The sequence below is a fragment of the Triturus cristatus genome, chromosome 3_1 (assembly GCF_964204655.1).
Source record: "Triturus cristatus chromosome 3_1, aTriCri1.1, whole genome shotgun sequence".
Lineage (NCBI taxonomy): Eukaryota > Metazoa > Chordata > Amphibia > Caudata > Salamandridae > Triturus > Triturus cristatus.
The window spans coordinates 759,014,780-759,027,860 of record NC_140583.1 but is presented as its reverse complement, the minus strand read 5'-3'; the positions used below and the strand labels follow the sequence as shown (position 1 = coordinate 759,027,860).

Genomic DNA, 13,081 nt, shown 5'->3' with positions numbered 1-13,081 from the left:
AACTTAAGACCTGGCTTTTCGACAGACACAGGACCCTCAGCACTAGGGTAACAGTGTGCTCTATACAGATGTTGATTGATTGATTCTTTTACTACAACTCCAGTGATAGTAACTGTTAAAAAAACCTTTTGGAATGAGCAAAGGAATAGGTAAACAAAAACCCTTCCCTTAACAAAAATAGCTCCACTAGCCACTATACACAAGCAGTTACTGAGTATGAGGCCTTTGTAAACTGGAAACCACAACAAAGAGACCCGGAGGACTTCAAGTGTCAGATTTTTTACGTCGTAGTTTTTCAAAGTCTGCTTAGAGCTAAAGAGAGCACCTGACAATTAAGGTTGCTAGCGTGGTTACCCAAAAGAACTGGAATGTACAATTCATGCATTTAAATATTGCCTTGGTGACACCTCCACCTTTCCCAACTTGTGTGTGTTAGTGTTCATGCAGGAATCATGCTGCCAGTACCATCAGGATGTTTTATTCCCCTTTTATGAGCTGTTTGAACAGCACTTTTTCGGGTCTCTTAGTTTTATCCAGATTCATTTTTCCATGAAATGTACTTGCTGAAAGGTGAACCTTGTCGTGGCCTCTTGTTTTTGCCTGCATCACATCCTCTATCCAAAAATGACATATTCTTTAAAATGTTTTTTTGTTTAATACATTTTGAAAGTTTTCTGTTTATTTATATAAAAAAAATGTTTTTTTTTTGTTTGCTTAATGTTATTATTTGTAGAAAGTCACACAGTGAGGTGGTAAGATATTCTGCAGCCCCCCCACAATATGGAAGTGGAAAGGAGCACAAGGCCCCTCCCTCATAATCTCTAATCTTTGGTGCTCCTGTTTGCTGTGGAGTGTACTGACATGTCTCTCTCCTTGTGCTCTGCAGGTGGATTTGCTACTTTCTCGTCCTGCTTTCCAGGCCTCTGTGAGGGGAAACCAGCTGCCATCTTGCCCGTCAGCATCTCGCAGCCTTGTTTGCCAGTGGCCAGCGTGGGACCCACTCGCATCTTGCCACACCTCTACCTGGGCTCCCAGAAAGACGTCCTCAATAAGGTAAGGGCTTGGTGTGTTCCATGAGGAGGGAGACCTATCACCACAAAGACCATGTACCAAAGGGTTGAGTTGGCTGGTGTGTCTCAGGAATCTGTATCTGTGGTGGGCATGAAGAGGCATTGTTGGTATGAGAAGGTGCATCAAGGGCAAAGTTTGGGACTTTTACTATTTTAGATACTGACAAAATTTGGCCTCCTTTAAGCAGTTCTAGATGTGTACCATGGGTAATGTTGGTTTTCTTGCATAATGTGTTTCCTCTGTCGATTAGTAGTATTTGAAATAGATCTGCCGTCATTTCGGCTCCTCGGACTTTGCTTATGCTTTCATATTGCCAGGAAAGGGCACTGGGAAAAACCAAGCACAGGTGTCATTGTGGCCTGAAATCCAAATTCAGAAGGTACTCCAAGCTTGTCCAATCCATGATTCCACTACTTCTAGCTAATGCACGCTTCTTTTGTTTATAATATGGGCCCTTTTGTCAACATGATTATACGGGTTGAACATTGGGTATTCTGTGCAGCATTTAAAGTCTTTTAGTTTTCAACACTCTATTTACTCCCAGTCAGTCATTGAGGCAGAGGTGCCAGACAGATTGCAATAGTGGATCAAGTTTGGTTTGGCCTGTCGGCCCTAGTTTCCTAGTAGCCCTAGTTGCATTCAGCGACAGTTTAGCTAGTTTGCGCCTGTATGACTGAGTTTGATTGAAAAACTCTTTGAAATTAGTAAACTTAAATCCCAAACCAGGAGAGGGAATCACCAAGACCAAATATAGAAAGGATGCCAAACGCGAGTTCACATAAAATGCTTGAGGTCCAGTTCAAGTGGGCTTCTAAACGTCTGGCAGTCATTGGTTAGGTACACATGGCAGAGTCACTGGAATAGGAGATCATTAGGGCGCAAAACTAGCTCTAATCTGTTGCAGGGTGGCTGGATGCTCAAGGTATTGGGCACCCATGCCGTGGCCTCCCTGGTGTACCAACTTCAGCAGCCTACCTCAAGGAACAAGGGCAGGCTGTTGTACTTATAGGGAGCACAGGCAGCCTGTAGGAGAGTCGCTGATTTTTAGAAGAGTTGCACACTAACTCCTGAGGATAGCCTTTACCTTTTATGCTGTCTGTACAAAGTGTGTTTGTCAAATACACACCGCCACACGTTAACAACACACTGCATATGCAGAGAGCCGTAGGGTGTCATGATCAGCCTTTGGGTTCTTAGCCAGTACCTGTGTGAGCGGTGCTCTGATGCTTTGTAATACACACGTCAGTGGCAACAGTTGGCTGTGCTCTGTGTGGTGGGTGTTAGCACCCCCCACATGGAAATTAAAGGACGTGTCGAATGACTTTAGGCGATCGGATAAATTGGGTGGCAGGCGATCAGATTGAGTGATCTTGATTTTGTTGAGTGGTTCTGATGTCCAATCTTTATACTTGCCCTGCCCGTAAGCATGCCTAAAATGAGTATTTTAGCCCAGCCATACAGAAATATTTAATGCAATGTCCGGTGGATCATTTTTTAAAACTACTTAATGCAGCCAGTATGAACGCCTCTACTAAACCTTTGAATTACACCAAATATTTATTCGGGACTTTTATTTAAACCCTGAAGATGTTGACATGTTGTGTCAGTATGGTGTAGTTTATCGGTTTAGAATGAGACACGAAAAAAACTGAGCTCAGTGGGGTCTTTAACCAATCCCTAAGAAGGGCTGGATAACAACTTTTTAGATACAAGGAAGGAGGACGACAAGACCCGAGAGGCAGAAAGTTCTAGACTAGCTGTGTCTGAATTTGAAGAATTGTTTCTAACCTGGCACTTTCCCGCCAGGACCTGATGGCTCAGAATGGCATTGCGTATGTGCTCAACGCCAGCAACAATTGCCCAAAGCCGGACTTCGTCTGTGACCGCCACTTCATGCGCATCCCTGTTAATGACAACTACTGCGAGAAGTTGCTGCCCTGGCTGGACGAGAGTGTGGACTTCATCGGTAAGATTCAGGGGACGTGTATGTGGAGTGGGTCTGAATGAGAGATCTGTGAAGAGCCATCTCAAATGCATTGTACTTCTTTCCCACAGAGGCAGTCTTGCCTTTCTTAGGAAGTTAACAAGTAAACAGGGCTCATGGACATTTGTTTAGCAGAACACAGCTACTCTCAGCCCCCTTTTTTGGTCTCTTACAGATAAGGTTGTTCACCTGCTTCAGTCAAAACTTCAAATGACATTTTAAATTTTGAAGGGAAGACTGCATTATCTCATTGCTTTTCATATAGAGCACCTTGTTTCCCAGACTCTCTCTTCTCCATGATTCTTCCGTCAAAAATAATGTGAGTTCCCTTCCCCCTCAAAAGCACTCTGACTTTTTCTTTCATTATTTCAGAAACATGAGGTTTCCCTGTTCCTCACAGACCTTCACTTGCCTGTCTCCTTCAGAGACTGCCAAGTTGTTCCCTTCTTCCCTGCTTCCCAGAAACATACTGACTTTAACTTCTGGCGGAGTAGGCTAGTCTGTTCTCCAGCTGCTTCTATTTTTTCTGCATCTGCTGCATAGAATGACCTATCTCCAGAAGTCCATCTGGATCTGGTCCTTCGCCTGTCTGTGTGTCTCCTGCAATGCGTCCCCTAGTTCAGACATCACTTTCACATGTCTGTGCGTCTGCTGCAGTGAATGCCAGGCTGTCTCCTGAACCTCGTGGACCCCAGTACTCTGACCTTTCATTTCTTTGCAGAGAAGGCCAGGCTGTCCAGCTCTCGAGTGATTGTGCACTGCCTTGCTGGGATTTCCAGGTCTGCCACCATTGCAATTGCATACGTCATGAAGACCATGGGGATGTCCTCTGACGAGGCCTACAGGTACGTGAAGGCAACCTTGCATTTCCAAGGAACCATGAGAAAATGTGACACCGATCTTAGAGACATCTTATGAAGCTGCAGCAGGAGGATGTCCCTTCCTGTCCAGAGTTAATAGTTGAGTGACACCCCCAAGGTAGGGCTCTCTGCTGTAAAGGAGAGCAGGGGCTGGGAAGGATATGGATTCCTGCAGTGATGTTGTACGAGAGATGTACTTCTTTCCACGCAGAGTGAGGTAGAGGGACAAAACACTAAAAAGTTATTTATTCCATAGAGTGATACTGCCAGCTAAAAGAAAATCAGTTCTGCGCGATGTTCTGTTTTGTGCATTGACACATTCAGCTCCAAGCAATAGTAGTGCTGTCTATACAATGATACAAGGTCATGACAAAGAAGACATGCAAACTGCTTGGGTGTTCTGTGCTTCTTTGAGAGAACTGCATTGTCCATGCGTCACATGTGATATGCTGTCACATAGTGTGAAGGCGATGTTGTTTCATTCAGTGATGTATACTGCTCATACACTCAGGTTCAGCCTGAGCACCAGTTCGAAGAGTTCGATCTGCACACTTGCGTGTGAAAGTCCAGCACCAGCACCATTCCAGTTTCCCACCCAAAGGCCTAGCACAGGGGCTTTAGCAGTAACACCGAGAGAGGAATTGCAGTCGTGTTTCAAGACAAAGGCACAATGGCTATACATTCAAATCAATAAATTAATTTCTATTAATTATGACTACTACATATGAAATGATACTACAAATATGTACGTAGAGTATCAAAAATATGTTAATGAATTGGGGGTTCCAATATTCGAACTAACAATCAGTTATTGCAAATCTGATGACTGCTTCCTTGCAACATTAAACCGTGCAGATTTCTCTCTGTCACTCAGCCTTCAATTAATCTAGGATGGGCATGCTTACTGAGGGCACAATTCTCCAACAAGTGGGCTGGCCTCTTTGGGTCTCAAAAAGACTGAACTTCCTTTGTTATTGGTGTTTATTTCTAAACATCAGAAGCAATTTCCCAGTTGCTGGTCCCTTCCAGGTTGCTGACTAGTTCAAGAAAGAGTTGTGGTCATGTCATAAAAGCACTGCCCTCAGTGGCCCTCTTAGCTTACACTTTTATAAATGATGAGGGCTCTTTGCAGCCGCCAAACCCTTCAAGGTACTGGTACAGCGCTGCAGCTCCATGGGGTCTGCATGACCAAAGGCAGTTGCAGGTAGAGAATCCACAAGCATAGAAAATTGGGCTATGAATTTATACTGTGAAAGTGGACAGGAAGTGTTCATGTCAACAAGTTGTATGCACACTGTTTCTTTTTTCCTCCAGAATACTGCTGAGCTGAAAGCTTCAGGAACTACATGATCCTATAGCCCTCAGCCCCATATGCTGTGAAGGCTCTGACCCACAGTCATTCTCTCACCTTCTACTATTAGGAGTCCGCTACACATTGGAATATATGGCAGCATGCTGGCACATCTAAGTGCTTGTAAGAAGTTTGGAAATTTTAACAGCATGTTCCTGAGGGCTGTACCAGCTCTGAGTGAAATTGTGCAACAAAACATGCACTTTTGCAGAAGGCAATGGCCGGGGGCGCCGGCGGTCAGGAAACCCTAGCAGCAATCCCTACCTTGCAAAAAGGCTCAGGTGTTGAATTTGCTCATGTGATATATTTAAACAGAAGGCCGTACTCCTTGTTCTACCCCTTGATCTCTGCTCCATACAGTGATAAAGTGAGATAGAAGCTGATGTTCTGTGTGGTACTGCAGTGTTACAGAGCAATGGATGAGGGTTTCTTGTTATGGGTAGTTATACGCAGAAATTGAAGAGGTCTTCTTTGCTCTCTGCAGTGATAAGCAAGATGTAAGGCAGTGTTCTTCTTCATGCAATGTTTGTTCCTTGTAATGTTTTTCCTTCCTGCGCTGTTCTTTGGTCCTTCAGTGTGTTCAATTAACTGTTTGTTTGACTTCTCAGGTTCGTGAAGGAGAGACGCCCATCAATATCTCCGAACTTTAACTTCCTGGGCCAGCTGCTGGAATATGAGCAGAGTCTCAGTGTTCACAAAGCCTGGTCTGCAGGCGTGCTGAAGACCTCGGGAGAGCATCTTCCTCCGCCAGACCTGGTGGAACCCCCTGATGGCACTGTTGCAACTGCAACATCTACCTCAGAAATGCCAGATGGGGGAATTCACAGCACAAGAGCGGAGGTGGAAAGGCGGCACCCTGGAGCTCCCAATCTTATTTCTCCCAGCACTCTGCAGCAAGGCCTCCGAGGCCTACACCTGTCATCTGAGCAAGTTCTGGACACCAACCGCCTGAAGCGCTCCTTCTCCCTTGACATCAAATCAGCCTACACGCCTGGTGCAGAGGAGACCCCCAAGTTGAGCAGGTTGGAATCTGGTGGCTTGTCGCCATTCTCTCCATTGCCGGACTGCCCGGAGTGGCCTAGTGGGCCAGATCTGCTGCTGGAGGCAAATGTGTGTCAGAGAAGAAAGCACCAACAACCACTGGTATCACCAGTGCATGGCCTGAATCTGAACTTTAGTGCGTTGTGTGCTGGACACAAGAGTGCCAGCTCTCAGGACAACCTCACACAAAAACTCCGGCTTAGCCTGTCTGGGACACCACAGCCGGCAGTTCCCATAGAACCCTCACGCCTCGGCGGTTGGAGTGCACAAGTCGAGTCACCTAGCGAACCATGCGCTACTGATACGCCTTGGTACTTTGGCACAGAGCCTACATTGACTTCGGGGACCCTTTTCAGCACTTCCTACAGTACATTCAGCCACAGTACCCTCCAGACAAGCTGTGAGATAAGGTTGAGGGAAAAGCCTCGGCCAGAGCCCAGAGACAGCCGGCGGAGCTGGCATGAGGAGGGTGCAGCTGAAATACAGTTCAAAAGGAGGAGCTGTCAGATGGAGTTTGAGGGGGGTATGTCAGAGTCCCACTCACGGGAAGATCTGGTCAAGCAGTCCAGTTTCTCTGGTAGTATGGAGGTAATTGAGGTGTCCTGACGCTGACCAGATGGAGGAGGTATGGGATTCACTAGGTGGATATTATTTGTACACTTATATACTCAGAGAGCAAGATATCTAAACATGTCACCCGTATATAGCAGGTGTTATTAGGGAGTCCCAAAAAAACTACAAAGCATTTTAATTTCTCCAATCTCAAAAGCCTCACCTCGGCTACTATTGCCTCAAGTGTGTTGGGGAAATGCTCCTGTCTCTCAGTCTCATTTTAATTGAGTAGCTCGCCCCAAAAAGTTTGATGAGTTAGTGTTGTGACAGTAGTGGGATCCACGTGTCCGGAGGAGTGGCAAGCGACAGCTGTGTTCAAGCTTCCACGGCTGTAAAGGCACTTCAAGCTTCTCCTGGTTCTGCATGAGATGCATCAGCAGAATCTGCTGTAGGCACTGGTACTAAGAAGCGGGGAAACCTTCTGCGAGTTGAGACTGAGCTGGGCTTGACAGGGGTCCTCTTGCTAAATTATATATGAAAGACTGGATGCAGCTCATGTGCTTTGGTAGAACTGGGATCCTGTGGTTCCTGTTCACCTCAGCTGGCAGCCCCTGGGAGAGCTGCTTGTGTAATGAGCCTCAACTCTACTTGACGTGGGGCAGGGAGAATCAAAGTGGTTGGAGTCAAAGGGATAATGGTATTATTCTGGCTTTACTACTATCGAGATCCCCTTTTGAAGAGCCCTAAACATGTGCAAACATTGTTTTTTCATCAGGGTTAAAATATCAAACAGAAGATGGAAAAAGTGAAGGACTATCCTGGGCGTTTCCAGAAAATGAGACTTTGTGTTCTGTTCTGTTGTGTTCATTTTGTTATTTATTGCGTGCTCTTCATTCAGGCAATGAATCCGAAGGTGGCACCGATGGGACTGTCCAGCCTGTAGTGTTACCACGCTATTTATTGAGAGCTTTTTATTTTGGCAATGAACAGGAAGGTGGCACCGATAAGAGACTGTCCAGCCTTTGGTGTAACCCTGCTATTTATTGAACTCTTCATTCTGGCAATGAAGATCAAGATGGCGCCGTGGAGACTGTCCAATCTGAGGCGCCACCATGCTATTTAATGAACTCTTCAGCCTGGCAATGGGCGGCTGGCCGGTGCCGTGAGACTGTCCAGCCTGCGGTGTCACAGTGCTATTTATTAAACTCTTCATTCAGGCAATGAACGGGAGGGCCGCCCCAGCGGGGTTCTCTCGACACTCTTTGCACTGTACAGTATTTAAAGGCGGAAATGCTGCTCACTAAAGCAATACCAGATGTTCACTTGGACTTGTCTTTTGTAGCCCTTGACCTGGATCAGCTCTTGTTCTTTCTGCTTTCTCTTCTTGTCTGTCTTTTTCCAGTCTCGCTCTACCTTTTCCAGTATGTCTTTCTCTTTTATTTTGTCTCACTCACCCGCCTCGTTCTCTCACTCCCTAAACGTGTCTTTTTCCTAAGGTTTCTTTCACCTCCAGCCCCCTCAATTATTTTTCTCAGTGTTCCGCTGTCTCTGTTCCTACTTTGGTTTCTCAATCGTCATAAGTGTGTGGCCATTACAAAAAGGGCAAATATTAATTTGCATATGGGCGGAGTTTGTGACCAATGATGAGGCAAGTTTTTGCGTCCGTGTGCTTAGAGGTGTTAGCACACGGCTCGACTGGGCTCCCTCTCGGGAGGAATCCTCTGATTGGAGCAATGCCTCTCCCCATAATCCCAAAGGTTTCGTGTGTTGGCAGGAACTACCTGACACTGGCATCAACACCCAAATTATTATTGTTTTAATAAACCAAAAAATGGAGCTGGAGTCAGGTAATGGGGACTGCTGTACCCAACAGTGTGTTTTTTTCTTCAAGCAGTAGAAGGGTCTATCTTTCTGGTAATTTCCCAAATCAAGCCGTTTTAGAGTGAACGCTGTCTTGAAAACCGCACTAGAGGATTTTGGGCCATATGTATGAACACATTTTCCCATAGACACAGAATGAGTAAAACCCTTTGATGCATCTGGCAATTTGTCACCAAGTCCATTTTCCCAGCACAATGGGCGCACTTTTGCTTAGCTGACACCACCCACTGATGTTTTTTTTTTTTTTTTTAAGTTGGCCACCAAAACTACAAAATGATATGAAGTCCCATGCCGTTGCTCTCCCTTACTGCAGAGGGGACGATTCATTTAGCCGTGTTGTAAGTTTTCAAAAGGTAGACATCAGAGAACAGGAGCAAACTCTCCATTCCATACTTTGTTCTTTGATGAATTTATTTCAAGGGATTAATCACTTTTTAAGATATTATTATTCATTATTGATAGTGTGTTTGTGAATGACAGAAGTGTGTGATATTGTACCCTTTGATGTCACAAAGAACCCTTTATGCTCCTGAGCGCTCCCAAGCCCAGTAAGCTGCAGTTCCACCCCTGGTTTTCGAATATCTGCCCGGTTGGACTGGGGGAATGATAGCGGTTCTTATCTCATTACCACTAACAAGTGTGGCTTTGGGGGTTGGTAACTTTAAAACGAATACTGAAAGTATCCTTGGAATCTAGAGGGCATGGTTGTGGAATGCACGTTTCCATTCAGGGAGTGGGAGCTGTGCAGATTACAACTGTAAAGAAGTTGGGGATGACCCTGGAGAAGTTACCAAGGTGGTGGGGGCATAAAGAGGTGGTTGGGGTATGGCGGTAATTCTTACAGTGTTTACAAAACAGGCGACTCCCCCTTAAAATGAAACCTTGGTGGGGATAACGGCAGAAACCAATCACCCAAAGAAAGAGGAATCCGGCTTTCCTGGTGGCAAGAGAAGGTGCAAGATGCACTCAGGATAAGACTTGCTAGAAGTTTTCGTGGTACGTAGATCACCGATATTACGCGGGACCCTTCCCTGATTCTTTGGTGACCGTGGCAGCTATGATTACCTGCCTATTAGAGAATACACTACAACAGTGGGCTATGTCGACTTTTTTCAATTCATAAATACATTTAGCAGTAGCAGCACGAGACCTCGAAAAGAGCGAGTTTGGGGCAATTGTTCCGGCTGCTCCCTCTTTGTGATGTCCCTGCTCAAGGTTAAACCATGCTGAGAAGTCACTATGGGTGTCCAGCATACGTCCAAGAGGGTTGGTTCCATGCCTGATTTCAAGGATGGGTACTAATTAAGCGAATAGTTTTCAGTATGAATCATTGTATGTAAATATATCATAGACGGCTATCCTGAAAACGTGGCATGGGTGCACCTTCCTCTCCTGGACCTGTTTTTTGCGCTCTTCTTAAATCGTGTTAGAAGTGTGTTACATAGGAAGTCTCCGAGTTTTAAACATTGCTGCTGACCATTCTAACTTCCCTTGTCATGATTAACTATGCCTGGTCATTACAGGTCAAACTCATCATTTCAAATTTAAGACATTTATGATCCACAGAGGATCACGTCCACCGGAAGTAGTTATCTTGGATTTTCTGCATGCTGCTCTCTATCCCAGCACACCACCTTCTCTCAGCTCAGCTGACTGCCCGACACCCCAGCCGGGCTTTATAGTCGCTGAGTGGGTTGAAATATAGCCTTATGAGAAGCTCAGAACTGCTAAAAAAAAATACAAGTGCCTGTTCACCCACTGACAGAGAGGCGGAGTCCGCTTGTTTCAGCACTAACGTGAGAACGGTCCCCACACTCAGACTTTTGGTGCAGTGAGGTGCCCTTACAAGATAGAGATTTTATCGAACCGGGTTGCGCCGAATGTGGGCAGTGGAAATAAATAGTAAATGAGGAGTGGCCAAGTCTCAAGAGAGATGCATTTTGGATATGATACACAAAGTTTGCTAAATCCGATTTTGGAGGTGAGGCTGACCTCACCTGTGTGTCTCTCTGAAATTACACCTTCCCTGATATGTATTTTGAGAATATGTATGTCAAAAGTTGTTACTACTTCTCACTAAAGCGCAAGACAGTCCCACATTGTAGAGCTGAAACACTTCGACTCCACCGATTTATGAGCGATTGAGCATGCATTTATTTTTCTATACCAACCCATCGCAAGATTAACAAGCATTGGCATAGCCAATAGGTCTCGCCTTTGGGACCTTATAAGTGTTTAGCCATGCAACAGTTGCATAACTAAATACTTATAAGGTCCCAAAAGCGAGACCTATTGGCTATGCCAAGCGGCCGTATGGCCGCAAAAGTGATCGCGATCAAACATCAAAGCGGCCGTGCGGCCGCGAAAGTGAAAGTAATCGCGGTAAAAGCGGCGCCCGCGCACATGCACTGTAGCTCTAGGCTGGCCTGGTAGCAGTTTTTGGAGCCCTCTCAATAAGTCTCGCCAGACCAGCGCATGCGCTGGGTCAGGCGAGACCTAAAAATGAACATTGCAAATATATGTAGCTGTACACTGATGCAGTTTTGATTTTATCACCACTCTTGAGATGTGCAGCATTATATAGTCACACACCCTACATAGCCTATATAAGGGTAATGATATTGAGGGAACAAGTGGGAAGGACATTTTAAGATCATACTTGTTAGGAGGGAGCTTAACAAGTCTCTCATCCCCATTGTCATCATTAGTACGTCACACAGTGTCGGCTGTCTGATGGATTCGGCTACTTCAATAATTACCCGTGATATACCTTGCATCTTGTTTTCCAGTGGGACTCTAATTACTGTTCGACTACACACTTGTTGGGAGTCTTCTTATCCCAACAACATCTTGTGCTATTAAGAGCACTCAAAATGTATAAAAATTGGTGATCAGATTTTAAGTTGCTTATAGGGGTTTCACTTGTAACTGATGTCAGATTCTAGCCCTACACTCTGTTCAATCGCCCTCCCCTCCAATTTCTAGATGGATTTAGAGCAGGTGGTCACCCATTGACAACTGGAGTTTGCTCCTTAAGCAACACCACCCTACAGAAGTGGGGGTATGAGATTCCAAGACTGCTTTCTTGTGGGATCGAAACAATTAGTGTTTGAAGTCTCACTTTTTGGAGGTTGAAAAAGCAGAAAACTTCCTCCTTTTGTTACCCAGTCACGGTGCCCAAAACCACCCAGTCCATCTGCAATCCATACCCAGTCATACTGCCATAAACATAGAGTCACACTGTGCTGACTAAAGCCAGTCAGACTTTCCGAGCTTCAACCAGTCATACAGCCTCGTCGCACCCTGTCAGAGTGCTTCAACTTTATTATCGCCATCATAAAATAGTTTATTTTGGTCAAAAGAATCCTGAAAATAACCATGCATAAATAAATAGACCTATAATAGACCTACAGTAAATTATATTAATGAAATGCAATTGATCACATAGCTAGAGGGCAGGTTTCAGGCATTGTCTTATTCTCAGTACAGCATTACCAAGAGCTCTCCAAACACATGACAGGAACGTAGGTAGCATTTTAGAGAAATTAATGCAGCTCAACAGCTTTGAATCTCCCCATCCATTCGTCCTGGATGTAACTGTTTCCTTTTCGAGTGTCGTATAGAAATATCAGAAGAATGCATCATATAGCTTAGTCTTGCTGTGTATGTCATCACACAGACGTAAAGGAGCGTGCTCCTGGGTGCCCTACATTTTGTGAAACCAGCTTTCCAGTGAAGAGGCTCGATCAAAATCTAGTCACAATAGCTTATTTCTACTGATACTACACCTGCAACCGATAATAGTTCATACTACTTGTAGTAGCCAAGGGCACGTAAGCCTTTGCTTTGCGTTTTGTGAGCTCGTTTGATTCTTCAGACTTCCATACCTAAACAGGTTGCCCACAAGAAGCGTGAGTTTATCTAGGGACACAAAAATGCTTAAGCAGTCTATTTTATTAAAACCGCTAATAATCTGGTCACACCAAGGAATGATCTGCACGTTTTCCAGGACAAAAAACGTCCCATTAAAAAGTCCTAATCAGAGTAGCAGTTGGACTCTTTCATACTGAAAGACATAGGTAGAGGGGAGCGGTGCTAGATCTAATTTAAATGTTAGTCCCATTTTTGTAGTTAGATAATATAATTTGCAGCGGAGTTCTAGACAACTAAAATTCTCTTTAAATGTCTGTTTGCAGCCATTTGGATTCGGTCAGCTTTATAACCCAAAACTCCTTCGACATAACTGATGGTTGGAATTGCCTTCACATGTTAGATCTTTCCCATTGATGGTACCTCAGTAAATCCATTCCTTTTGGGGAAGGCAAAGGTACAACCATGGTA

The 13,081-nt window shown here is 44.9% G+C and overlaps 1 protein-coding gene across 2 annotated transcripts in view; it reads left to right on the top strand.

The window, feature by feature from the left end:
- Positions 1-8,181, top strand: part of DUSP8 (dual specificity phosphatase 8) — a 74,165-nt gene extending 65,984 nt beyond the window's left edge. For both annotated transcript variants that reach the window (XM_085644923.1, XM_085644924.1), the window contains 4 exons: positions 887-1,053; positions 2,878-3,037; positions 3,777-3,900; positions 5,875-8,181. In XM_085644923.1, coding sequence (XP_085501049.1) covers positions 887-1,053; positions 2,878-3,037; positions 3,777-3,900; positions 5,875-6,913 — 1,490 coding nt within the window. In that variant the 3' untranslated portion in view covers positions 6,914-8,181. The remainder of the gene's footprint in view (positions 1-886; positions 1,054-2,877; positions 3,038-3,776; positions 3,901-5,874) is intronic.
- The last annotated feature ends 4,900 nt before the right edge of the window (positions 8,182-13,081 follow it).